The sequence below is a fragment of the Macaca fascicularis genome, chromosome 4, assembly GCF_037993035.2.
Source record: "Macaca fascicularis isolate 582-1 chromosome 4, T2T-MFA8v1.1".
Classification (NCBI taxonomy): domain Eukaryota; kingdom Metazoa; phylum Chordata; class Mammalia; order Primates; family Cercopithecidae; genus Macaca; species Macaca fascicularis.
The window spans coordinates 42,545,370-42,571,360 of NC_088378.1; the positions used below are offsets into that span (position 1 = coordinate 42,545,370).

Below are 25,991 nucleotides of genomic sequence, written 5' to 3' on the forward strand. Positions count from 1 at the left end.
CCGTTTGCTAACCTCTACTCAGATTTCACATTATCGCAAGTTCAACATATCTAATTTGAGACAATCTGCTTTTCCCCCTAAACTGTTTCTCAGGAACTACTTTTACTTCTATTAGGACTATCTTTTTTTTTTTCTTCCCATGAACCAGACAGGTAAATTTAATCCCCAGTTAAAAAAGAAAAAAACCGAGGCTAGATGTAATGATGGCTCACACCTGTAATCCCAGAGCTTTGGGAGGCTGAGGAAGGAGGACTGCTTGAGGCCAGGTGTTCAGTACCAACCTAGGCAACACAGAGAGACCCTATCCCCAGAAAAATATAAAAATATTAGCCCGGTATGGTGTCATGCCTGTAGTCCTAGCTACTCAGGAAGCTGAGGCAGGAAGACTGTTTAAGCCCAGAAGTTTGAGGTTGCAGTGAGCTATGATCACACCACTGCACTGCAGCCTGGGTGACAGAATGAGACCTTGTCTCTTAAAAGAAAAAGAGAGAGAGAGAGAAAGAGAGAACATATTTGCTGCCTTGTGTTAGGTGTCCAGGTTAAAAATTAATCGAACATGATCACTGACCTTTGGAAGTTCACAGTCTAGAGGAAAAGACACACCCACACAGATAAAAATGATGACATAAAGATTAAGTCCAGTGAGAGAGAGGTGACTGTGAAGTTCCTAGGTAAAGTGATAACACACACCCACCTCATTCAAAGGATCACCCGCCATTAGAATACAGAGGAGAGACTCTTGGGTAAAGCCCAGTCCTGGGACATGGGGAGATACGCTGACACTTTGGTGAAAGGTCACAGGACAGTCCTGTGGGGAAAGATGGTGGGGAAGATGGAGAGAGGCAGGGCAGGCCCGCAGGGTCTTGCTTGCCACCGTGGGTGAGTGGCAGGTGGTGGGCAAGGGTGTCCCTGATGGAGGATCAGAGGGGAACCTGTAGGGCCAATGGTGCACTTTAACTAGAACCCTGGTGTCAAATGGCAAGTAGGTTTGAATAGGCTTGACCAGAGGCGGAGAGAGAAAATGGTGCCACAATCCACACAAAAGGTGAAGAGGTCAGAATTCACTCTCGGCTCAGAATAACTTTCTTTCTCTAGAAAAACTTGGTTTTATCAGTCTGTGTTTCACCGTCTGTAAAATGCTTCAGGAACCAAATAAACCTAAAGTATAAAGTTCAAAAAATTAAACCTTGTCCATTTAAATAAATGACTCTGTTACCACCCATGCTTTTATCTTTAGTACGATCTTAAAGTACACCCTCATTATTTTTGTGAAGGCCAAAGATTATATGTCTAAACCTAAAAGCCTCTTAAGAGCAGAGCTGTCTACAGCTTCTAGAACTCACAGACACAGCCTTGCCCATCCCCACCCCCACCCCTATTTACACAAACCCACAGGCCCTCCTTAGTGTATCAAATGCAGTCAGCGCACTGAAAGTCTTTATTTGGAATCCAGAAACTTTTTCACAAACACTGTTAAACAATATTGACTCAAAAGGGTCATTTTCAAATATTGTACACAACAATTTATGCAGAAATGAGCCATGTTTATATCATATTACGCACTTTGAATTAGATCAAATTTGAATCTTTGAGCAACTGAAAATGAAATAGGGGCTGGGCATGGTGGCTCATACATGTAATCCCAGCACTTTGGGAGGCCAAGGCAGGTGGATCACGAGGTCAAGAGATCAAGACCATCCTGGCTAACAGGGTGAAACCTCGTCTCTACTAAAAATACAAAAATTAGCCAGGTGCGGTGGTGCTACTCGGACGCTGAGGCAGGAGAATCACTTGAACCCGGGAGGTGGAGGTTGCCGTGAGCTGAGATAGCGCCACTGCACCAGCCTGGGTGACAGAGCTAGACTCCATCTCAAAAAAAAAAAAAAAAGAAAGAAAATGAAATATACAATCAATAAAGATCGTTATTTTCTTCCAAGCTGAAGAGAAGAAAGGGGAAATAAAAATCAGACATAATAGAGTTCTGCTCAGGGCTGTGTATTAAAGGATCGTTTGAAATGCTTCTCAAAGGAATTTAGTTCTTCAAATAGAAAATTTTTCAAAGCAAACTTATCTATAAACGGTGCCTTTACTGATTGTTAATTCATTTTAGGATATTTTTAAAAATCAAGTTTAACATCTAGCATAGAAGACTGTATATGACCAAGGTAATTTAGATGTACTCATCTTTATGCAAGGTTAAAATACTTCAAAAACGATTTTTAAATCTATAGACACACCCATTCATTCTTATGCTTTTCAGACTCATTGAAACATTGGAAAACATCACAGCAGAAAGCACAACCCAAGCCTTCTGGGCCAATAAAATAAAATGTACAGAGTAGTAAGGGATTTTATACATTTCTAAAAATTAACATCATCATCTACTTAATACACATTCATAATGTTTTACCAATAGATAAAGATAACTTAGGCCTATCCTGTTTATTAAGGAACAAAGTCTTCCTATAACGTTAACTCTTGAAGGTAAGAATTATGTTTCATGTTTTTATGAATACTTTCACTTGAGAGCAATTATGTAAAGTCTGTAATTCTTGTCTAGCAAAATAACAATTTTGAATTCAAACTATTATTATTGAATCAGTGAAGCTGCAAAGCAAACTAATAACATAGGCAGGTAAATTAATACAGTCAATGTGTAAATAAAACAGCAACTTTTAAACATAGGGCCGCCAAATAAAATATATGATGTCCAAATAAAGTTGAATTTCAGATAGATAAAAAATTATTTTTAAATATACAATGTCCCAAATATTGAATGGGATATACTTATGCTAAAATATAATTCATTGTTTCTCTGACATTTAACCAAGTGGGCATCTTGTATTTGGTTAATCTGGAAATCCTAAAGTACAATTTAAAAAACTTATCTAAGGTCATAGAATAGTAAGAGTTTGATAGGAGTAGCTGGAAGAAAAATCACTGGTTAGTAATAAAGATTTATTCTTCAAAAGTTGACATTATTAAAGGAATTTTCAAAAATCTATAGTAAAATAAAGTAAAAGTTAATACAATTAAAATTTATAATATTAAAAATAACTTTAAGTATTTGATATGGCAGATTAAAAAAACTACTTAAGATTAATCGAGCCAAATTGAGTGGACTCATAAAGTTCCTGCTACTGGGCATTTATTTTGACTAGAAACAAACCAAAAGACAAATTGGTCACTTGTGCCTTAAGAATCAATCTCTAATTTTTTTGCATCAGGCATTTTTCTTACAGACTATTACTGTTCATTTCCTAGCAGTCTAAATCTTAGGTATTTGAACCTTCTATCTTTCTTTGTCAGTTTTAACTCCCTGCTGAAGAGCTGCCATGTAAGAGGAATATTAGAGCAGCCACACAGCAGAAGGACCAGCCAGGCACCTAATCTAGCAAACACGAATGGTGGACAACTGATGTTTTATGTCCACTGATGTGATGAAATAGCAAGTATAAACATCACCTATGGTAAATCAAAGTTTTTTCTGACAAGTTAAATTCTATCATGTTACAGAAATAAAAGAGCTAGAAGAAAAAGAAAAAGCAATCAGTCTTAAACTGGGACATTATGCTGATCTGGCCTCTCCAATAACGTATCAAATAATTGACACTACTACTGCTAATAATAATAGAAATGTGCCAGATTATAAGAGATTTAAAGAACATCACAACATGATCCTGGATGTGATGCTAGTTTTGGATAAACTAGCTATAAAGTCTTTTACAGATAAGTGGAAAAACCGGAATAGACTCTGGGTGTGATCTTACTCTTATGCTCTCAATTTTTACAGTTACATAATGAGGTAAACAGACACACACACACATTTAAAAGGTAATGCAGAGATACTGTCCACAGAATGAAAACATGAATCTGATAACAGATACTCATGAAGAGTTATTTTAAGTGTCCCACGAATGTTATTTCATAAAAGCATGTTAAAAATCACCAATATTCTAGAATCTCATGGGTATAATGATCTTTTCTTTCTTCTATTTCTGAATTAATCTTTAATGATGAAACATATGACATACTGAAAAAAAGACAAATGGAAATCTCTCTCTTCATCAATTATGGGGTCGGGGGAGTGGTTGGGGACAGAAAGGGGAACGTTAGGAGATGATAATGTATCAATTCTTTAGAAGAAACTTGATCTGGCATCCACTTTGCCAGTTAATTTTGATGCTAGGAAACACCCTTTACTCTGCATGTGCTGAAGCTAAAGGCTTCTGCTGTGGATCCTAGTTAATAATTTAATCCAATATCATTGCTGCCATCAGCTCGGTCAATTTCAAAACGTCTGCTATCACTGTGACTAGTTTAGTCAAGCCACAGTATTCATGTGACAAATGTTGAACAAATGAAAGGCAAGGCAGACAGAAAACATGCTACGAAAAAAAAGAAACCCAAATCAAAAGTCCAAAACACAAAGGGAGCCCTGCTGACACAGCATTCAAAGTTCAGCCATGCCTGCAGGAATGGAAGGCTGCAAAGTCTCTCTAGCGCATGGCTGGGATCATCCAGAGACTGTCCTGAGACGCTAGAAATGAGGTCGGGCTAGTATGGGACAGCTTTGTGAAAGGGATGGGTGCTGATGTTGGAATTATTGGTGAGTATGGAAATAGCACAGGCAAATCAAAAAAGGGAGATTTCATAGGCCCCTAGAAAGTTAAAGCAGAAGAAAGTCATAAGGAACATTTAAACCAATTTTACAAATAAGTGACCTGCAGTGATCACAGGGCCACCCAGCATCTGTATTGATACCCCATCTTGTGGCCCAGTTTTCAATTCAACGTGCTACTTGCTGCCTTCGGTAAGGGCCAGGGAGGTGAGGGATCCCACTATCCACACTCCTTCTACCCCTATGCCTTTGCACATGCTATTAATCTGCCTGGGATGCTTGATCCTCCACTTATCCACTTGGCATACCTCTATTCATTTTTCAAGTTATAATTCAAATGTTAACCTTTCTTAGGAAGCATTCCTTGACAGACTGTAATTCTTTATTTCAAAAATATGTCACTTTATTTCAAGGATAACATCCCCCAAAGTGAGCTATGTCTTTCTTGCAGAAAGGGAATAATTTCATTAACTGTAACCTCTTATACTTGAACCAATTATTCTTTGTGACATGTTGTACAGCCCTAATCCATCTACCCAAGTAGTACAGATTCATCTAATTCATTCTCAAAGGCTATATTAGGTATATAAAGGCTCATTTCAGGAGAGAAATAATGTATATAAGCAGAACTACATATTGATGAACTCAACTGTAAAGTTAACTCACTTGGTCTTTCCCAATTCAGTCATTCAAAACACATTTTCTGAATGCCTATAAAGGGTCTAGAACATCTTAGAGAAGAGAACACTTTTCAATCACTTAGAAATTAAAATTTATTTCCTGTGCTATTTATACTTAACATAATCATACATTTACAATAACAGTAATTCAAACAATGAATCAAAATTCGAAAAAGAAACTGATGCAACCTTTCTTCTAAAATCTTCAGGGAAGAAAATCTCATTGTGGAATGAAAAGCCAAGGTATAATATGATGATCCTAGAGATCTAATTTAAAAGAATTGTGATTAGCTAAGTGCTTTATACTCTGAGCTCCCCTGTATTTTTAAAATTGGATAATATCAAGAACTTGCTTGATTGATGGTGTTGTAAAACCTACAAAGAATCTATGCTTAAAAGGAATTTTTTATGTAGAAAAAAAATGAGAGCAAAGGAAGACTTCCTAACAAAGACTACCAGGAGAAACTGACAAAATAAAGTAGAAGGTTGCCACCTACAGGGGACACCATGACACTCAACGACACACTGGTGCATGAAAATGATTCCCCCAGCTGTCATTTACAGAAGATAACATGCTCTCATTCATGGTCACGTCTCAAACGAATATCCTTGTCTTCCTCCCCTAGAGAAAGACATATTCTATGATCCCTGCGCCCTTTTGAGCCTCAATTCGGACAACATTGACATCACACCTTCAAAAAGATTTGTGAATATTCATAAACAACCTAGTGTCTGCAACCCAGCTCACATTAAGGAAGTACCCCTGAGTTATACAAAACATTTCTAAATCAACAAGGGGGAAGCTGTGTTTAACTGAATAACGGGGCTAAGAAAAAAATCTACATCAATTTATAACCAAAAGGTAAAGCCTTACACAACGGAATCCAAAAAGTGTTTTCATTTGGACTGATGAAGATTCTGAAATCATTCTGTCCAAGAATACAAAATACAACCTAAAATGACTGAAGGCAAATCATATTTATCACTGCCTAACTTCTTCCCAATTAATAATCAATAAGTATAAAGATTTAGAGAAAAAGGATAACTAGAGTTAATTATTTAGTAAGCCATGGAACAATCGCTGTGAACTTGTGTTCTGAAGATTAACTGGCTGTTCAGTTTTTCTTTTCTGTTTCCTGTGATTTCTAATATTGTTTCACATATGGTTAAGATGAATGCTACAATTAATCGGCTGGTGTGCTCAACTGCTTTTGTTAAGAGGACAGCTGGTTCACATGCAAAATGGTAATGAGACAAATTGGACCATTTTGGTTTGCTGATGAACCAACAGCAAGACCTATAGTTAAGTCTCCAGCTGTACTTGGTTTTCTAGTAATGGTAAAGGTTAATCTACATGAGGATAATATTTTATTTGATTAGTGTTGGATGTTTTCGAAACATTTTTTTCATTGTCCTAAACTACAGAACACACGGCAGCAAAATTCTCCAAACAGCAAAATCACAGGTTCTTATGAAGCATGAGTGCTACAAGGGTTTTGGAATTATGGCGGAGGTGAGGTATAAGAGCAAAGAAGCTCAGGCTGACATAAGATGGTATTTAGAATTCACCTAGTACAGAACTTCCATTAATGTCAGTTAGTCAAAGACTTTTTAAGTAAATAAAAACCTTCCTATAATCTCAATTTTTCATATTCGTTCACTGATTTCTTTTCAATTCATATTGAAAAGACCATTTTTAATAAGTAAACATCAAATAAGAGCAAGGGACAAGAACAAAAACATCAGTCATTGTATGGAGACATATTGCTTAGTATCTCTAAATCCTAGTAACCTGGTATTTCTAAAGCAAGGATGTCACAAGGTAGATTTCTGATTTGATGCCACAGAAGTACCTCCAGGCTTGTTACTAGAGGGCGATACAATGAGGGCACAGCTGGAAGGGAAGGGAGGTGCATTGATTGCAGATCCCACATAATTTGGCCCACACAGAATCTGAGAAAAAAATCAACCAGGAAGCGAAACGATAATGCTAATTCTAGGTAGTGGCACTGACTTTGTAAAAATGATACGCTTAGCTCCTCTTCATCAGCATCATGGAGGCTTGGAACAGAAAGCAGAAAAGTAACAATGGAATTCTTCATATCTTAGCAAACAAAATCATATTTGGAAGGACTAAGATCAGCAGGCTTCCTGGTGTACCTAATAATATTTTTAACTTGCAGCCAAAACTGAAGCTTGGCATTGTAAAGGCAGGTATGGAGATTTCATAATTTGGTCCAATGTTTGCTTTTTACTAAAGAAAAAAGGTGAGGTAGATTAAAAAAAAAAAAAAAATCACTGAGTGAGAGTGTGTGTGTGTGTGTGTGTGTGTATGAGAGAGAGAGAGTGTGTGTGTGAGTGTGTTTTGAACACATTACGTCTATGGGGTCTCCCGATGCTGCCCATGCTGGTCTCCAACTCCTGGGCTCAAGCGATCTGCCCGCCACAGCCTCCCAAAGTGCTGGGATTATAGGCATGAGCCACCACGCCAGGCCACTATAAGAATTTGACCAACAACAAAGGCAATCCATGTCTTCCTGAACTAGTGAAAGAAAAGTAATAGGCCAAGCAAAGTGGCTCATGCCTGGAATAACAGCACTTTAGAAAGCCAAGGTGGGTGGATCACTTGAACCCAGCCTGGGCAACATAGTGAAAACCCGTCTCTACAAAAAAATACAAAACTTAGCAGAGCACAGTGGCACAGGCCTGCCTGTAATCCCAGCTGCCTGGGAGGCCGAGGTTGCAGTGAGCCGAGATTGCGCCACTGCACTCCAGCCTGGGCAACGGAGCGAGATCCTGTCTTGAAAAGTAAGACATCTGAGGGAGAAAATAAACAGGGTCTTCTAATGCCAAGCAGTTTTTCCAAACTTCTCTAAATATTGCATAGCAGCCCTCAGAAGAGTGAGATGGATCCACTTTTATCACCTCATCTGAAACACCTATCTCTTTGTGTGCTGCAATGCATATACATCATTATGTGATAAAACAGTTTAAATAAAGCTGCCACAATCAATTCTCATTAGCAAACCTTATTTAATTAAGTATACATTTAGGCTACTGAGGGCAGTTTTAAAATACCTGCACTTTCCCATGCTTAATGTTTATGCACAATCATTTTTAATCAGACAAATTTAATTATCTTATTACAACTGCTTTCTGAAGAGAGATACTCACCAACTGCACCCCATGGGAAAGAGGAATCGGCCACAGACTCCAGACAATATATTACATTCATTATCAAAATAAATCCCAGAGCATCTATGGAGAACTCGTTCCGGCACAATGTCCCATGTTAAAATAGGATAAAATTCACTTCTTTCCTCAGTAACCTCCGTGGTCTTCTTTGTTAATACAATTCTAACTGCTCATCAACAGGATAACTCTATATTCTGAACTTTCTAGCTTTACTTGAATTGTGTTTAACACTCCCCAACACCAAAAAAAAAAAAAAACAGCGTCTTCTTTCTGCAGCTGCTGAATGCCACAAATAGCTTCTTGTGTAATTTGACTTAGAATGCACCCCAAACTAGATGTGTTCAATGGCAACGTGAATGCTTCATTCAGAGAGAAACAAAACGTGTAGAATGTCCTAAAAACATCACAGTGGCAAAGGGGATCATTAAGAAGTCTTGGGCAGAAGACTGCTTTCAGCCCTTGCCTGCAAATTCTTCTCAGGTCTATGCAAATGACGAGAGAAAGGTTTCAGAAGATTCCCACAGTGATCAAAGGAGGAATCACTAATTCCCCTCAGCCTGCCCTGTCTAGATGGGGGTTTCCCTAGTGTTAGCTCTCTTCTCCACAACTAATGTGTTTTTTCCTCCTGCTTTCCTAATAAAATGCACTTACCCTCAGTCTGTTCATGCTCTGCCATCCATTACCCAGACCTAAACGAACACGTTATTTAAAATTCGTACTCGATGTGCTATGTGTTCTACACACGGCAGACACCTCCTCTGATATTTCTGGAAGCTCCCAGAGGGCCAAAGCCAACTCCATGCCCTTCACTTTGCACAGTGCCAACCTCGGTGCCATGCAAAACCAGCTGTTGTGAAAATGGACACGATGGGACAACAGGTAGCATTCACAGAAATGGGTTGGGAAGGAAAAGAGCCTGGAGAACTTTAAAGCATTCTTGTTCCATAGTGACATAATTTTTTAACCTCTATGAAAATTTTCCTTAAGAAATGCCTTGCAAATACTAAACAAAAATGTCCACACATTTATGACTAAACCTAACATTTATTCATGAACGTATGTAACTTTTTTTTTCTTTTTCCAGAGACAGGGTCTCACTCCGTCACCCAGGTTAGAGTGCAGATCCTAGTTCACCGCAGTCTCCAACTCCTGGGCTCAAGCAATCCTCCTGCTTCAGCCTCCCAAGTAGCTTGGATAAGTAAGTTTTTGAAAAGTTTCCCTGTGTGTTGAAATTGGATTTTATTTTCTTGAACACCAGATATTTTGGCAATCAAATGATTACAGGGGCTGGCGGGCAAAGGAAGAAGCAAGAGTTATCTTAGTTGCCGTGTAAAGAGACAGAGAGCCAGTGGGCTGGCCTTTTACCCACTCTCCTCCCATCATCCTTTGGGTCTCAGATTAATTTGCCATTTCTTCAGGGTCTGAATCGGACTCTATTTAGACCTCCTATTTTTCACTTTCATCAAAACCTGTACTTTTCTTCCGTATCACTACTACTAGTTTTTGTGTAGTGATTTGTTCAATGACTAATTTGTTCAGTCTCCCACTAGACACATGATCTGGACTATGATACAGAGGCCATGGCTCGCTGAACCTACAGTAACAAGGGGCCCAGTGCCAGGTTTGATACACTGTGGGCATGCAATTCATATTATTCTATTAAATGAATGAATTTAATACAGGAGTTAAAGAAATAGTTTACGTTACTAACTCTAAAGACGTTATTCTTGGCCGGGCATGGTGGCTCACGCCTGTAATCCCAGCACTTTGGGAGGCCAAGGTGGGTGGATCACCTGAGGTCAGGAGTTTGAGACCAGCCTGACCAACATGGTGAAACCCTGTCTCTACTAAAAATAACAAAAATTAGCCGGGCATGGTAGTGGGCACCTGTAGTCCCAGGTACTCAGGAGGCTGAGGCAGGAGAATCACTTGAACCCAGGAGGCAGGGGTTGCAGTGAGCCAGGATCACGCCACTGCACTCCAGCCTGGGTGACAGAGCAAGACTCCCTCTCAAAAAACAAAACAAAACAAAACAAAAAACAAACTTTATTCTTAGGATGTTAAAAAAAAATACTGTAGTTCTCCCTTGTCCACAAGGAATACACTGCAAGACTCCCGGTAGATGCCTAAAACCACAGATATTTAAGGTACCAAACCCTAAATATGCTACATTTATTCCTACACATACATATCCATGATAAAGTTTCATTTATAAATTACGCACAGTAAGAGATTAACAACAATAACAATAAAACAGAACAATGACAACAGTATACGATAGTAAAAGTTATGTGGATATGGTCTGCCTCTCTCTTTTTCTCTCTCTCAAAATATCTTATTGTGGCCAGGCATGGTGGCTCACTCCTGCAATCTCAGCACTTTAGGAGGCCAAGGCAGGTGGAAGGCTTGAGCCTAGGAGTTGGAGACCAGCCTGGGGAAAACAGGGAGACTCTGTCTCTACAAAAAATAAAAAATACAAATCATCCAGGTGTGGTGGCTCACACCTGTGGTTCCAGCTACTTGGGAGGCTGAGGTGGGAGGATAGCTTGAGCCCGGAAATTTGAGGCTGCAGTGAGCTGTGGTCGTACCACTGCATTCCGGCCTAGACGACAATGCAAGACCCTGTCTCACACAACAACAACAACAACAACAAACAAACAAAAAAAACCGCAAAAATCTTACTGTACTGAATTCACCCTTCTTCTGAGGATGTGAGATTAAAAAAAATGTCTACACGATGAGATACCACAACAGCAGATCTGATAACTGTGACTGATGGGCAGGCAGTGTCTACAGTGTGGATCAGCTGGCCACATCCTGGGCAGGATGGGGCAGGAGGGTGAGAGAGTTCACCACACTTCTCAGAACAGCACACAATTCAAAACTTGCGTATTGTTATTTCTAAAAATTTCCACTTAATATTTTCAGATCTCAGTTGAACATGGGTAACTGAAACCACGTGAAGCAAAAACCGAGGCTAAGGGGAGACCACTGTAAAGTATCTGCAGCCACTCAGATCAGCAGGGAGCTTTTAACAGGAGACAAAAGTTCATTCACAGAAATCAGTTCATTCATCTTTAGCCTCATCTCATTCATTAAGGACTCAACACACCAAACAATACTCTAGGCACTGGAGATACCAAAACAAAGACAACCTTCTCTTATGAAGCCTTCTCTGACTTTGTAATCTTTTGCATCCTCTCCCCAGGAGAGTGGATTTTTCACTCATATTTGGCTTATGTGCTCCATAATTGTGCTCATTTGTCTCCCCTGCTAGGAGCTGTGCTCCTGGAGGACAGGAACTGGGCCATACTGGCTTTGGAGATGCCAGTAAGTTGGTCGATCAAATGATGCAATAAATAAACGATCTATTTCTTGTCCATCAGGCATTCTGTTTGATGAAAGAAGACAGATTCAATAAAATGGGAATAAGGTACATTTTAAATTAGGAAGTGCATAACTCTAACGGCTGGAAGTTAATAGTATCGGGGAAAACTTGACATAGAAGGTCACATGTGAGCTAGGCCGGATGGGTAGGTAAAGGTTTGCTGGATGAAAACGGATATGAAACACATTCCAACTCAACAAGAAGGCATAAAGAAGAGAGTGAGTTGTCTGGAGCTGGGAACACTGAGTGTGTGTGTCATGATGGTGCAATGCCGTCTCTCACAGTCTCAGGCAAGCCACCTCCTTGTCGAGTGCACCACAATGAGAGGCTGGGAGCTGGAAACCACATTTCCCAGACTCTTTGATACACGGGCCTCAGCAGCCAGCTTAGCATTTGCAAAGCAGATGCACATGGCTGATGACACAAGTCTTTACTTCCATGCTCCTGCTGCTTCGGCTGTTTCTGCTGCTAAGTCTGACTGTTGAGGTAACTGAAGTGTCAGTGTGCCGTCCCTACTTTCATGGAGGTGAGAGGCAATGCATGTGGTGATCATTTTGCTGATAGGGTACACAACTGAGGCAGTGTGGGCCTGGAGTCAAAACCTGGGTGCCAGCTTTGACAGCGGCAGAGATAACAGCTCCTTTGGCCAGCCAGTTCCGAGATAGTCATGCCTGGGTTTGGGCCTATTCCCAAAGGTTTTCCCAACGATCATGTAGATACCACATACTCTATTTAAAATCCCCTTCTGCTTACAATGTTGTCTGCAACTGAATCTGCCTGAGACAATCTGCTGGCCTGGTGGGATGACAAGGTGGGGTTTGTGGCAATGGCTGTGAGAGATATGGCTAGAAAAGTTAAGTCACCACTGGTGGCAAGCCAAAGACTTTAGAACTCTCAGTTAGCAATGGAATGGCTGATCATCAATGCTGTTTGTTGTTGTTGTTGGAAAATAGGCAATTCGTTTTTTCGTTTGTTTGTTTGCAACAAGGTCTGGCTCTACTGCCCAGGCTGGAGTGCAGTAGTGTGATCATGGCTCATTGCAACCTCTACCTCCTGGGCTCAAGTCATCCTCCCACCTCAGCCTCCCAAGTAGTTGGGACTAGAGGTGCATGCCACCATGCCCGGCTAATCTGTATTTTTTTTAGAGACAGGGTTTGCCATTTTGCCCAGGCTGGTCTTTAGGCATGAGCCACTGCATCCGGCCAACATGAAAGTTTTCATGCAAAACAGTCTTCCGTGTTTTAGAAAAATGTTAGAGATGTAGAAAACTAAATTTAAAAAATAGACAAGTGTTTAGATCCAAGGCAAACTATAATGTTGATGAGAAAGGAATGGAAGTAAACAGTCTATCTTCTGCACAATGATTTCCCCCATGCCTACTCTTTGGTTGTATCATAACACTTTCTGCCTCTCTTAAACGTGTTACCTAGTCCAAGACGACACCAACAGTCCAGGGGGTAGGATATTGTCACATTCTGACTCTACTTAGCCTCTGTTCTCACCAGACTCTCTGATTTCATGTTGTTGGAGAATTCTGGATGAATATTTCAGTTCCTGATTATTACCTGCCTTGTCAGACTGATTTTTTTCTACAAGTAGGGTTTGCAGAAACTGGATGGTCACGATTAAAGCCCATGAATGGAAAGTAATAATGACATAAAAAGCTTTCTCTGTATTCGTTTTTTAAATGCTGAGTTTTTCCCAATTTTAGTTATATACAGTTCTGAAGTATCACATAAATTTTGATAAAGAACATGTAAGATCTAACCACTATTAGTATTTAGGGAAAGAACATCAGATAACTGAAATAAGACAGCCAGTGCCTTGTTAAAGCAGATATAAAAGCAATGTCTGAGCACTTAAGAGGCAAACAACAGAATCCACTCTCATTATATTAATTAAGCAAATCCTATTTATTAAGAGATATTAAGGAGCTCTCGGAATCTCCAGGAGGGCCAGAGGATAAGTTTACCTGCCACACAGCCAGGACTGTAACAGCGAAACACTGCTGCTGCTGCCACCTGCTGGTCATCACAGAGCACACCCAAGTGTGGATGCCCAGCGCCCACTAAGTGGCTCCCAGAGCAAAACGCCAGCACTGCTAGCCTTGCCAGTAGATCCAGACAACCTACTCAGCTACTGCCTAACATCCCTCAGTTTGGCATCCACGTTCAATGAGTGGGTCAGGGTGGCAGAGCCTAGGTCACATACCTGCACTGTAGCTGCAAGGGAGTCTGGGAAATGGACATTGTTAGTTCTGTGGCTGGTTGGGGAGGAAGTCAGATCAGATGGAGGAAGGGGACAGGACTGGAGTGAGAACATGCTGCAAGATTTCTGGACAAATTCTTCACTAAGAACAACTACTAATATAGGTTTCTAAGTCGCCTGAGATTTGTGGTCTCTTATTTCAGTTTTGCTTCAAATCCAGAAATATAAGTTATTTATTAATACATCTGAACTTCCTGAGTCAGAAACTGAGAGCATCAGAGAATGCTTTAACTCAAATTGTATCAGTGGCCCACAAGAATTCACCCAGTAGCATTTAACAGTGTCACCTGCTAAGTCTATCAACTCAACAAAGTCCAGGATTGGTTTCTTTCCATGGACTCTCTTTCTGAAGAACTTTAAAAAATTACAGCAGACTTTTTGTTAAGACATGCACAAACTCACATTATATAAGAAAAATAACAGAAGTGAGGGTAGAAAGTCCACAGGAATGATTTTTTTTTAAAGAAAAACCCAGAGCATTTCATGGGTTGTTACAATCTCACTTCAGAAATTAAAAGAACAAGTTAAATTAACTCACTTTTCCAACTAACCTATATAGTTAAAGTTGGAAAAAACAAAACAAAACAAAACTAGAAATGTTTATGTTTAACTTTAATTCTTCACTACATACTATGTTCTCATGGGGAAGACAGTAAGAAATCCAAGCACTGATAGAGTAACTTCAATAGAACATTCTAGAATGTCACCGAAGGCCAGGCGCAGTAGCTCACACCTGTAATCCCAGCACTTTAGGAGGCCAAGGTGGGCAGATCGCCTGAGGTCAGGAGTTCAAGACCAGCATGGCCAACGTGATGAAATGCTGTCTCTACTAAAAATACAAAAAAAAATAGCCAGGTGTGGTGGTGGGCGCCTGCAGTCCCAGCTACTCGGGAGACTGAGGCAGGAGAATGGCATGAACCCAGGAGGCAGAGCTTGCAGTGAGCAGAGATCACACCACTGCACTCCAACCTGGGCAACAGAGCGAGACTCTGTCTCAAAAAAAACACAAAAATTAGCTGGGTGTGGTGGTGCATGCCCATAATCCCAACTACTCGGGAGGCTGGGGCAGGAGAATCACTTGAACTGGGGAGGTGGAGGTTGCAGTGAGCCAAGATCACACCACTGCGCTCCAGCCTGGGTGACAGAGCAAGACACTGTCTCAAAAATAAATAAATAAATAAAAATAATAAAATGCCACTGAAGAATAAAACACTCCACAGCTAACCATCTAATGGGAAAAGATAACTTGGCTGGGCGCGGTGGCTCAAGCCTGTAATCCCAGCACTTTGGGAGGCCGAGGCGGGCTGATCACGAGGTCAGGAGATCGAGACCATCCTGGCGAACACAGTGAAACCCTGTCTCTACTAAAAAGTACCAAAAAACTAGCCGGGCGAGGTGGCGGGCGCCTGTAGTCTCAGCTACTCGGGAGGCTGAGGCAGGAGAATGGCGTAAACCCAGGAGGCAGAGCTTGCAGTGAGCTGAGATCTGGCCACTGCACTCCAGCCTGGGCGACAGAGCGAGACTCCATCTCAAAAAAAAAAAAAAAAGAAAAGATAACTTTTCTGAGCACCACTGCATAAATAAGCCTCCTCTGAATGAGACAAAAAAAATTAAAAGCTTTACCCTGTATATAGTAACAACTAACAACTTCAATAGTATTTTTTCAAAGCATAATTTAGTAGTAGAAATTTAAAAGAAAGTGAACCTTCAAAAAAAAATCTACTCTGCCACCCAATTTTCCTTTTGACAAAGCAATGACCTTAAAAAAATGTGTTATCAAAAACAAACGGAATTTTTATGTCTCTCATAACTCAAAAATATTTATTTCTTCATAAACACCCAAATATTGTAATAAAAGCATTAAATATTAACATTCTTATCTTTTTTTTTAAACCAGAGAAATATCTTCAATGAAGAAAGTAATTTGCTACCATCACAATACATGAATAATTTAATATGCAAGGCTGGAACAACATTTGCACAAGACTTTTTTTTCCATTGTCCATGATACATTTACCCTGTTAGAAAATCAACAGGGGAGTGGGAAAATCTTGTGAACAATTTTTACAAACAAGCACAGTGTCTGCAGATTGTTGTCTGGTGCTAGTTTCTTCTTGCACTTCAGAAATGATACATCTTCACACATACCTAGGGGTTTCTAGCAAGATAGCTGGAGAAAGACCTAGAGCACTTAGATGGGCAGCATTTCCCATTCCCTCCATTTCAGTATTCAGACAAGAGTTGATTAGCAACTCTTTGTTCCATATTCATATTCCTGAAATACTCTTTGTTTTAAAAATACATATTTCAGAGCCATCCCTTAAAAAGTTGATAAAGATGAAGACTAGGCCGGGCGCGGTGGCTCAAGCCTGTAATCCCAGCACTTTGGGAGGCCGAGACGGGCGGATCACGAGGTCAGGAGATCGAGACCATCCTGGCTAACACGGTGAAACCCCGTCTCTACTAAAAAATACAAAAAAAAAAAAAAAACTAGCCGGGCGAGGTGGCGGCGCCTGTAGTCCCAGCTACTCGGGAGGCTGAGGCAGGAGAATGGCGTAAACCCGGGAGGCGGAGCTTGCAGTGAGCTGAGATCCGGCCACTGCACTTCAGCCTGGGTGACAGAGCGAGACTCCGTCTCAAAAAAAAAAAAAAAAAAGATGAAGACTAGTTTATCAAAAATTTTCCTACTCCCTCTCAACCTTTTTCACGTTTTATATTTTCCCAGCTGCTTTCAATCCTTTCTGAAACAAGGGGAATACTGGGTTTTTCCCATAAATGTTGGCATTCAGTATACAATTCATTACTGCCCAAATCCAATTGTTGTGTGTTCTTTAAGGTCAGTGACAAAGAATAATGACAATAATAACATAATAAGGCAAAACAGATTGTTTTAAAAGAACAAAATATAAATCTACACAGTCTTGGCATATAAAATCATACCAAAATAAATATTAATAACCAATAAAATTTCAAAATTGGGCACAGCTCTCCCAACACTGAGTGCTGGAGTACACTGCCTGGTTTAATTCTTTTTTCTTTTTTTTTTTTTGAGATGGAGACCTGCTCTGTTGTCTGGCTGGAGTGCAGTGGTGCAATCTCGGCTCACTGCAACCTGTGCCTCCCGGTTCAAGCGATTCTCCTGCCTCCGCCTCCCAAGTAGCTGGGACTACAGGCGTGCGTCACCACACCCAGCTAATTTTTGTATTTTTAGTAGAGATAGGGTTTCACCATGTTGGCCAGGCTGGTCTTGGACTCCTGACCTCAGGCAATCTGCCCACCTCAGCCTCCCCAAGTACTGGGATTACAGACGTGAGTCATCATGCCCGGCAGTTTAATTCTTTTTACACTTGAATACAACCTTGACCACGTTAATCTCCCTCTGCTGGTAAAAATGAGGATATTTCTCAAAAATATTTTCCAAATATTTTACTACAGATACTGCCTATGACAGAGCCTGAAAGAACAACTGATTTCTACTTTTTGCAACAAACATTCGGGCTTCAACCAGATCTCTTTGGCCACTGTGTGGAGAACAGATTGTGCATGGGCAAGTAAAAGTAGGAAGCTACTGTCATCAACTAGGAAAGAAATATGGTGGCTTCCTGTTGGAAAAGAGACAAATGGGTGGATTCAAGATATAATTTGGAGGTAGATCAGTGTGAAAGTTATCAGTATCAAAATGGAGCCACTAATGTCAAACCCAAAAAACTGAAGCCGAGAGACCATGAAGGCGGGGCCCTCATACAGGTATGCCTATAATGGGAACTATGCAAGGGATTCCTCAAAACCACAGTATTCCAGATAAGCCTTCTGCACAAGTGCACACCCAACAGGTTTGACTGTCTCCACCAATTAGCTAATGCCAACATCTACAACAAATCCCTGTAACCAATAGTATTTGTTTCAGAATAGCTTAGGTGGACTTTGCCTTTTTGTCTTTAAAAGCCTCCCCCAGAACAGGCGTGGTGGCTCACATCTGTATTCCCAGAAGTTCGAGACCAGCCTAGGCAACATAAGTGAGACCCCATCTCTACAAAACTAAAAATAAAGAAATTCACTGGGCGTGGTTGTGCACACCTGTGGTCTCAGCTACTTAAGAGGTTGCGGCAGGAAGACCCCTTGAGCCCAGAAGTTTGAGGCTGCAGTGAGCCATGATCACACCCCTGCCCTCCAGCCTGGGCAGCAAAGTGAGACCCTGCCTCAAACAAAACAAAACAGCTACCCGCTGACTCACCCCCTGGAATATGCCTATGGTTAGCCATAGCATGAGTATTCTGGATTGCAATCCCCTGCTATTCCCAAATAAATTCTTTGCTTTGGAAGAGTTGGTCTCTGTCACACACTTTAGGTCGGCACTGGACAGGATTAGATGTGGGACAGAAGAAAGAGGAATCAAAGATGATTAGAGTTTTTTGCTGAAGGTGCCTGAGTGCAGGCTGGTGGTGCTATTTATTGGGGAGGAGAACTCAGAAAAAAGAGTGGCTAGAAGACAATTAGATGGGCAAAGTGGAACATCTCATATGGGCATGGAGTCTCCATCATAACAGAGGTCAGGGCACAACATTTTAAAACCTTTAAAATTAGCTTATAAAAGGATACTTAAAGCCACTTAAAGAGAACATCAAGGGGAAGAGGGCAGGGAGAGAAAAGAGGGAGATTCTTGGTCAGAAAGAAGAGGAGGAGCCTTGGAGGAGGACCAGAAGTGTGGCCAATGACTTCAGGAAATCCAACAGAGGAAACTGTTTCAGCTCCCTGGAATATGCTAATAAGTACAGCAAAGTCAGAAAAGTGAGCATTGCATTTGGCCACGTGGAAACTATGAACACCCTGGAGGAGAATCCTATGATGCTGTGGAGCCAGAAATCCAGAGTCTGAAGAAGGGGTGAGAAAGCAGGAGATCAGATGCAGACTTTTTTATTATTAAATTTTGCTCTGAAGACAAATAGAAAAATGGATGGCCCCTGAAAGACATATGAAGTCAAGAAAGTAACTTCAAAAATGGAAATCCATCACTGTAACTTCTTGTTCAAAGAATGTTTGGAGCCTGGGCAACATAGCAAAACCCGTATCTAAAAAAATATAAAATTTAGGCCAGGTGCGGTGGCTCATGCCTGTAATCCCAGCACTTTGGGAGGCTGAGGCGGATGGATCACCTAAGGTCAAGAGTTCGAGACCAGCCTGGCCAACATGGTGAAACCCCAACTCTACTAAAAATACAAAAATCAGTGGGCCATGATAGGGTGCACCTGTAATCCCTGTAATTGGGAGGCTGAGGCAGGAGAATCGCTTGAACCCAGGAAGCAGAGGTTGCAGTGAGCCAAGATCACGCCATTGCACTCCAGCCTGGGTGACAAGAGCGAAACTCCATCTCAACTAAAATAAAATAAAATAAAATAAAATTTAGTCAGGTGTGGTGGTGCACACGTGGTTTCAGCTACTCGGGTGGCTGAGCTGGGAAGACGGCTTGGGCCCAGGCGGCTGAGGCTGCGGTGAGCCATGATTGTGCCACTGCACTCCAGCCTGCTGACATAGCAAGATCCTGTCTCAAAAAAAAAGTTTACTTTCTCTTTGAGCTCTCTTAATTTGTTTGAGTCCATGGTGCACTGAAAATGAAAAGCCTTTTTATATTTACATAACAAAACAAGATTTAACAATCTTGTGTTATCTGGGTTAATGAATGACAATAATCTGTAGGCGGAAAGGCTAGGAATTATTTCCTGAATGAATGAGTTTCATTAATAAAATAAAAGGGAGGGTCTCCATCCCCCCAACTCCACCCTTTCATGATCTCTCTGTATAACATTCTGTAGTCTACCATCAACTAACTGGCTTGGTTCAGATTCCAGAACATTCCTGGGAGGAATCACTCATTTGGACAGAACATACCCACTAAGGCCCTTAGGGGAAGTCAGGCCAGTAAAGTTTTGCAGCACACTGAGTATTTTCTGTATTTGTGAGGAAAAAAATTAATGGTGGGGCAGAGGAGTGGGGGAGGGTACAGAAGGGGAGCCGGAGAAGGCAGTGAATTAAAGAGAATTTTTAAATTTTGTTTTTATTTTATTATGTTTTAGAAACAGGGTCTCACTCTGTCACCTAGGCTGCAGTGCAGTGGTGAGATCATAGCTCACTGTAGCCTCGAACTCCTGGGCTCAAGCGATCCTCCTGCTTCAGCCTTCTGAGTAGCTGGGATGACAAGCGTGAGCCACCACCCTACCCAGTTAACTGTTTAAACTTTTTGTCGAGACAGGGTCTTGCTATGTTGCCCAGGCAGGTCTCAAACTCCTGGGCTCAAGCCATCTTACCGCTTCAGCCTCCCAAAGTGCTGGGATTACAGGCATGAGCCACCATACCCAGCCTAGAGATGTCTTAAAGAGGGAAAAAAAAAAAAAAAAAAAAAGAGCTAAAAGCTCCAGGAATAGAAGACAGGAGACAGACAGGGGAATTCTTGATTGGTTTTACTGACATGAAACTATTATGACTCTGAAGCACTGAAGCAGATGAGTCATTTAGGATGTGACATCTCCTTTGAGGATTTAAGAATGGGAAAGCCCAAATCCTGTGCTATAGGTCCAGGTTTTAGGTCTAGCCTGCGGCCAAATGGCAAGATTACTTGTGTCATAAAAGCATCGAACAGTCTTTAGGGAAGCAAAATAAAAATAATAGCAAGAAGTTAATCGTGCTTACTCCAGGCTGGGAATTTTATGTGAATGATCTCATTGAACTCACATTACAGCCCTGAGATATGTGAGCTGTGATTATGCCCATTTTTGGAGTTGAGGAAATGAAGACTAAGTAGGAAGCTAAGTAATTTCCAAAGGCCTTAAGCTTGCCAAGTGGTGGGGTGGGACCCTGAAGGTTCCCTCCTATTTACCTCTGAAAAATGAGCACTTACCTAAGTAAATCGAGAAGCAAGCCCCACACGGGCTCATACAAAACAGGGGTACTGAAAGCTAAAATTAAGCTTAGTGTTAAGCAGACTTGTCACTGGGTACAGAAAAGTGCACAAATTATGTATGCAGCTCAACGAATTGCCACAGAGTGAACGCCCATGTAACCAGCACCCAGATCAAGACAGAGATCTTCACCAGTTCCCAAGACCTCCTGTTCATGCCCTCCTTGCAGCCACTAGCCCCATCCCCACACAAAACCATTACCCTAATAAAATCACCATAGATGAGTTTTGCCTGCTTTTGAACTTTATATGGTTGGAATCACACTCTTCTGTGTTTGTGAGATTCATCTATGTGGTTTTATGTAGCAGTAATACGTTTATTCTTATTGGTATGGTGAAAAAAATTACTTATCTATTGTATTATTAATGGACATTTAGTTGTTTGTTTTTTTTTCCAGTTTGGGGCTTTTAGGAATAGTGCACTATGAACATTCTCATGCATGTCATTTGGTAAACATTAAGTATCTCGTTATGGTGGGTATAATCCCAGAAGGGGAATTTGCTGGGTCAGAGACTGTGTGCATAGTCAGCTTTAGGAGATATTGCCAAAAAGTTTCCCAAATAGGAAACACTAGTAGAGTGATTTAAAGGTTTTCTTCCCTAGCAAATGGGCACACAAAAAAATATTGAAGGATATCATAAAACGTTATCAGAAGCCCATTCTTAAACATCAGAAATCAATTTAAAAGAATACTTAAAAATCATCTGAATGATGGGAGCCCTGCTTGCCAAAGGTTCGTGTAATAAAAGCTAAAGAAAAATTTGGCTGAAAGGATCTTGAAAGGGTACGTGTAAGTGGCAAACGGGCTGGCTATGGACTGTGATGGAGACACGTTTTGGCCCACCATGGACATTTCTAGTCTTCACCTTGCCATGTGAGTCCTGGAAGCTTAATGTCTCTGGGCGTTGGATTTTTCACCTCTGTAATGATAGGCTGGCACTAGCTGAGCTCTAAGTTTGATTTTAGGTGCAATATTGTGTCATACTGACAAAACATAGAATGTTTCAGCCCTATCAAAAACAGGAAGGGGCTGAGCACAGTGGCTTACGCCTATAATCCCAGCACTTTGGGAAGCCAAAGTATACACACTGCTTGAGCCCAGGAGTTGGAGACCAGCCTGTGCAACATAGCAAGATTCTCTCTCTACAAAATATTAAAAAGTAGCCAGGTGTGGTGGTGCACACCTGTAGTCCCAGCTACTCAGGGTGGCTGAGTGGGAAGATCACTGGAGTCCAGGAAGTCGAGGATATAGTGAGCTGAAATCATTCCACTACATTCCAGCCTGAACAAAGAAGTGACACCTTGTCTGAAAAAAAAAGGAGGGAAAAGATTCAGTCCTATATGCTCGCTCTATAATGTACTCAAAGCTAGAATATATAAAATCAGGATGTACTTTGTTGCCAAATAAAAAAACAAAATAAAAATGAAGGTTAGCTGGGTTGATACAATGAGGGTACATAGGGGAGTTTTTATTTTTTATTTTTTTTGAGACAGAGTCTCGCTGTGTTGCCCAGGCTGGAGTGCAGTGCCACGATCTCGGCTCACCTCAAGCTCTGCCTCCCAGGTTCACGCCATTCTCCGGCGTCAGCCTCCAGAGTAACTGGGAGTACAGGCGCCCACCACCACGCCAGGCTAATTTTTTTGTATTTTTAGTAGAGACAGGGTTTCACTGTGTTGGCCAGGATGGTCTCGATTGCCTGACCTCGTGACCCGCCCGCCTCAGCCTCCCACAGTACTGGGACTACAGGCGTGAGCCACTGCGACGGGCCCATAGGGGAGTTTTAATGACTACTTAAGTGTTGGAGAAATACTTTGGGATCTGATAAGGAAGGCTTTTAGAAAAAAGAACGATTTGAAAATATTTAACCTGGCCAGGCGCAGTGGCTCACACCTATAATCCCAGCACTTTGGGAGGCCAAGGCGGGCGGATCACCTGAGGTCAAGAGTTTGAGACCAGCCTGGCCAACATGGTGAAACCCCATCTCTACTAACAATACAAAAATTAGCTGTGGTGGCAGGAGCCTGTAATCCCAGCTACTCGGGAGGCTGAGGCATGAGAATCACTTGAACCTGGGAGGAGGAGGTTGCAGTGAGCTGAGATCATGCTTCTGCACTCTATCCTGAGCAACAGACTCTGTCTCAAAAAAAAAAAAAAAAAAAAGAAAGAAAAGATTTGGGCAAAAATAAAATAAAAAGAATAGAATTTTAAATGTGCTCCTGAGTTCCCAGATCATAATGTTAAAACATTCCATTTTGCAGTCAGGTGCAATGGCTCACACCTATAATCCCAGCACTTTGGGAGGCTGAGGTGGATGGATCACTTGAGCTTAGGAGTTTGGGACCAGCCTGGGCAACATGGCAAACCTCTGTCTCTAAAAAACACAAAAATTAGCCACGCCTGGTGGTGCTCACCTGTAGTTCCAACTACTGGGAAGGATGAGGTGAGAGGGTCAGTTGAGCCTGGGAAGTCAAGGCTGCAGTGAGCCAAGACTGCACCACTGCACTCCAGCCTGGGTGACAGAGTGAGCCCTGTCTGGAAAGACAAACAAAACTTCCTATTTTACCATACACAGTGCTCACTCTTCTCCCTTTTTCTATTGTACGGGGCACTTCCCTGCCCTCTCCACTTTCACCCAGAACACCTGTAAATATATGAAACAAACTCCAGTGGGTTTGCCATTTTCCTCCTATTTTTATGATAAGCTTTTTCAATGTTTCTTTATACTTTACCTCGAGTTGGGGGCTTAATTTTTATTTTTTTATTTTAAAAATATATGAGCTTACTAATTTCCCTCTGCATATAGTTTTGGTCACATCCCGTGAGTTTTGAAATGTAACTTTAAATCATTAATTTCTAAAAAAGTCTGCTTTTAAAATTTAAATATCCTTTTTCTTGTGTTTTTAACCACTATACTAATGAATTTCAAAATCAGCTGATACATGGTCTGAAATTGAACAGAATCATCTTGATAGCATTGATAAAGTTTGCCATTCATGGTGGTTTCGGGAATTCCACCAGCATCTATCCTGCTTCTTTGGGCTTAAAGATACACTTCAGAACCGCACTCCACCCTGTCATGTGTCTAACATTAGTGTCTTTGTCTTTGCTTTGGGGCGTTTAAACAAGAAAGCAAACTGAGCCAGCTGTGTAGGCAGCACACAAATCTGAGCCTTCGCTCTTCCTCTACCCTATTGACATATGAGGTCAAGACCAGCGCTGGGAGGCTGCATTGGATTGTGTGCAGATAAGGATTTCTTTCATGGTTACATATTTGGGAAACTAAGATTAAGTACAGAAGGGGAAAAAAAAACACTATGAAACACCAAAAATCATAGACATTTAGAGGATCATTCTGAGTTTGCTTACAAATGGCAGTCTGGGAGTCTAAAACGAGGAGGGCAAAAGTGCCCCCGGCCCCAAAAAATTTTTTTAAAAGTTTGTTCTTTTTTAAATCTGAAGTGACAAAAGACTAATAAGGCTTATGAGGCTTGCAGCACCATGAAAACAAATCCCTCATTTGCATCCATGAATAGCGGCTGAATTTATAGCTCAAGATAAATGGCAAGTCAGAGAGCAGCCGGATTACCAGTGTCCAGGCATTTGTTGAAAGCATTTACATATGAACAGTCGAAAGAAGTGGGTACATACTACGCCCGTTACCAATCCACTTAGGAGACTGAAAACCCAAAGTGAAAAGATCCTCTTTGAGGCTCCAGCGTGACAAATACCAGTTAGATTTTCAGAGGTTGTGTAGCATTGAACACACACATGACAGAAAGAAAAATAGTAGTTAACAGTTCCTGGGTCTAGCCAGGTTCCAAGCAAGCTTTGCATGCATTGCCCCATTTAAAGTTCATGAAGCCCTTATGAGTTAGGGAATTACCATCTGTGTAGTCGAGATGAAAGAGCTGGGACCCCGGGAAGTTAAGTGACTTGCCACATACTTCTACTGGCTGAGCCAAAGTCATTAGTGATTAGAAAGCCTCAAACAAGAGCCTGTGAACTGAATGCCAGACTTTTCCTTTTATTTACGCTTCTTACATTCCTCCTCTGAGCTAAGCAGGCCATATTCCAATCCATATTTTGTAGTGTACTGGAAACTGGTAAATTATACGTATACAACTCAAGGTGACTGTGGAGAGAAAGCAAGTTATTTGACATAATTATAAAGCTATACAAGTAAATATAATTCCAGATGATTACATAAGCCTAAAATACCAAGATTTTATTTCTTGTATTACTTTTTAAGATATATTCCTAATACTCAGAGAATAGCCGGAGTAACAGAGAAGCAAAGGAGAGCTGCGGAACAGAGTGAAAGAGACAAAGGTATCCATTCAGAAGGAAGGGATGAGCTCATCTTTAGAAGAAAAACAAAATCAAGGCAGATATGAGTTGACAACTGTGCCAAGTTCTGGAGTCCAGGAAGAAAGGAAGTGGAGAGTGACGATTTACCTGCCAACCTAACCTGCCTTTTAAATTTTCATTCTTTGACTAGTCATTCAAGAAGTTACCTATAATTCTTGTTATTTGATGTTTTGAGAGGGATAAATGTATAATTCATGATTTGTTCTCTAGACAAACAAAGGCAGTAACCATTTAATTTCTTTTATTGTTTGTTTGTTTGTTTTTTTTTTGAGACGGAGTCTCGCTCTGTCGCCCAGGCTGGAGTGCAGTGGCCCGATCTCAGCTCACTGCAAGCTCCGCCTCCCGGGTTTACGCCATTCTCCTGCCTCAGCCTCCCCAGTAGCTGGGACTACAGGCGCCCGCCACCTTGCCCGGCTAGTTTTTTGTATTTTTTTAAGTAGAGACGGGGTTTCACCATGTTAGCCAGGATGGTCTCGATCCCCTGACCTCGTGATCCACCCGTCTCGGCCTCCCAAAG

The 25,991-nt window shown here is 41.2% G+C and overlaps 1 protein-coding gene across 10 annotated transcripts in view; it reads right to left on the reverse strand.

The window, feature by feature from the left end:
• NHSL1 (NHS like 1) overlaps positions 1 to 25,991 on the reverse strand; it is a 234,648-nt gene that overhangs the window by 80,541 nt on the left and 128,116 nt on the right. For 2 of the 10 annotated variants that reach the window (XM_074037119.1, XM_065543460.1), the window contains exon 1: positions 8,476 to 8,692. The exons of the other annotated variants lie outside the window; for them this stretch is intronic. In XM_074037119.1, coding sequence (XP_073893220.1) covers positions 8,476 to 8,536 — 61 coding nt within the window. In that variant the 5' untranslated portion in view covers positions 8,537 to 8,692. Of the gene's footprint in view, positions 1 to 8,475; positions 8,693 to 25,991 lie in introns of those variants that run through there. 10 annotated transcript variants of the gene reach the window in all.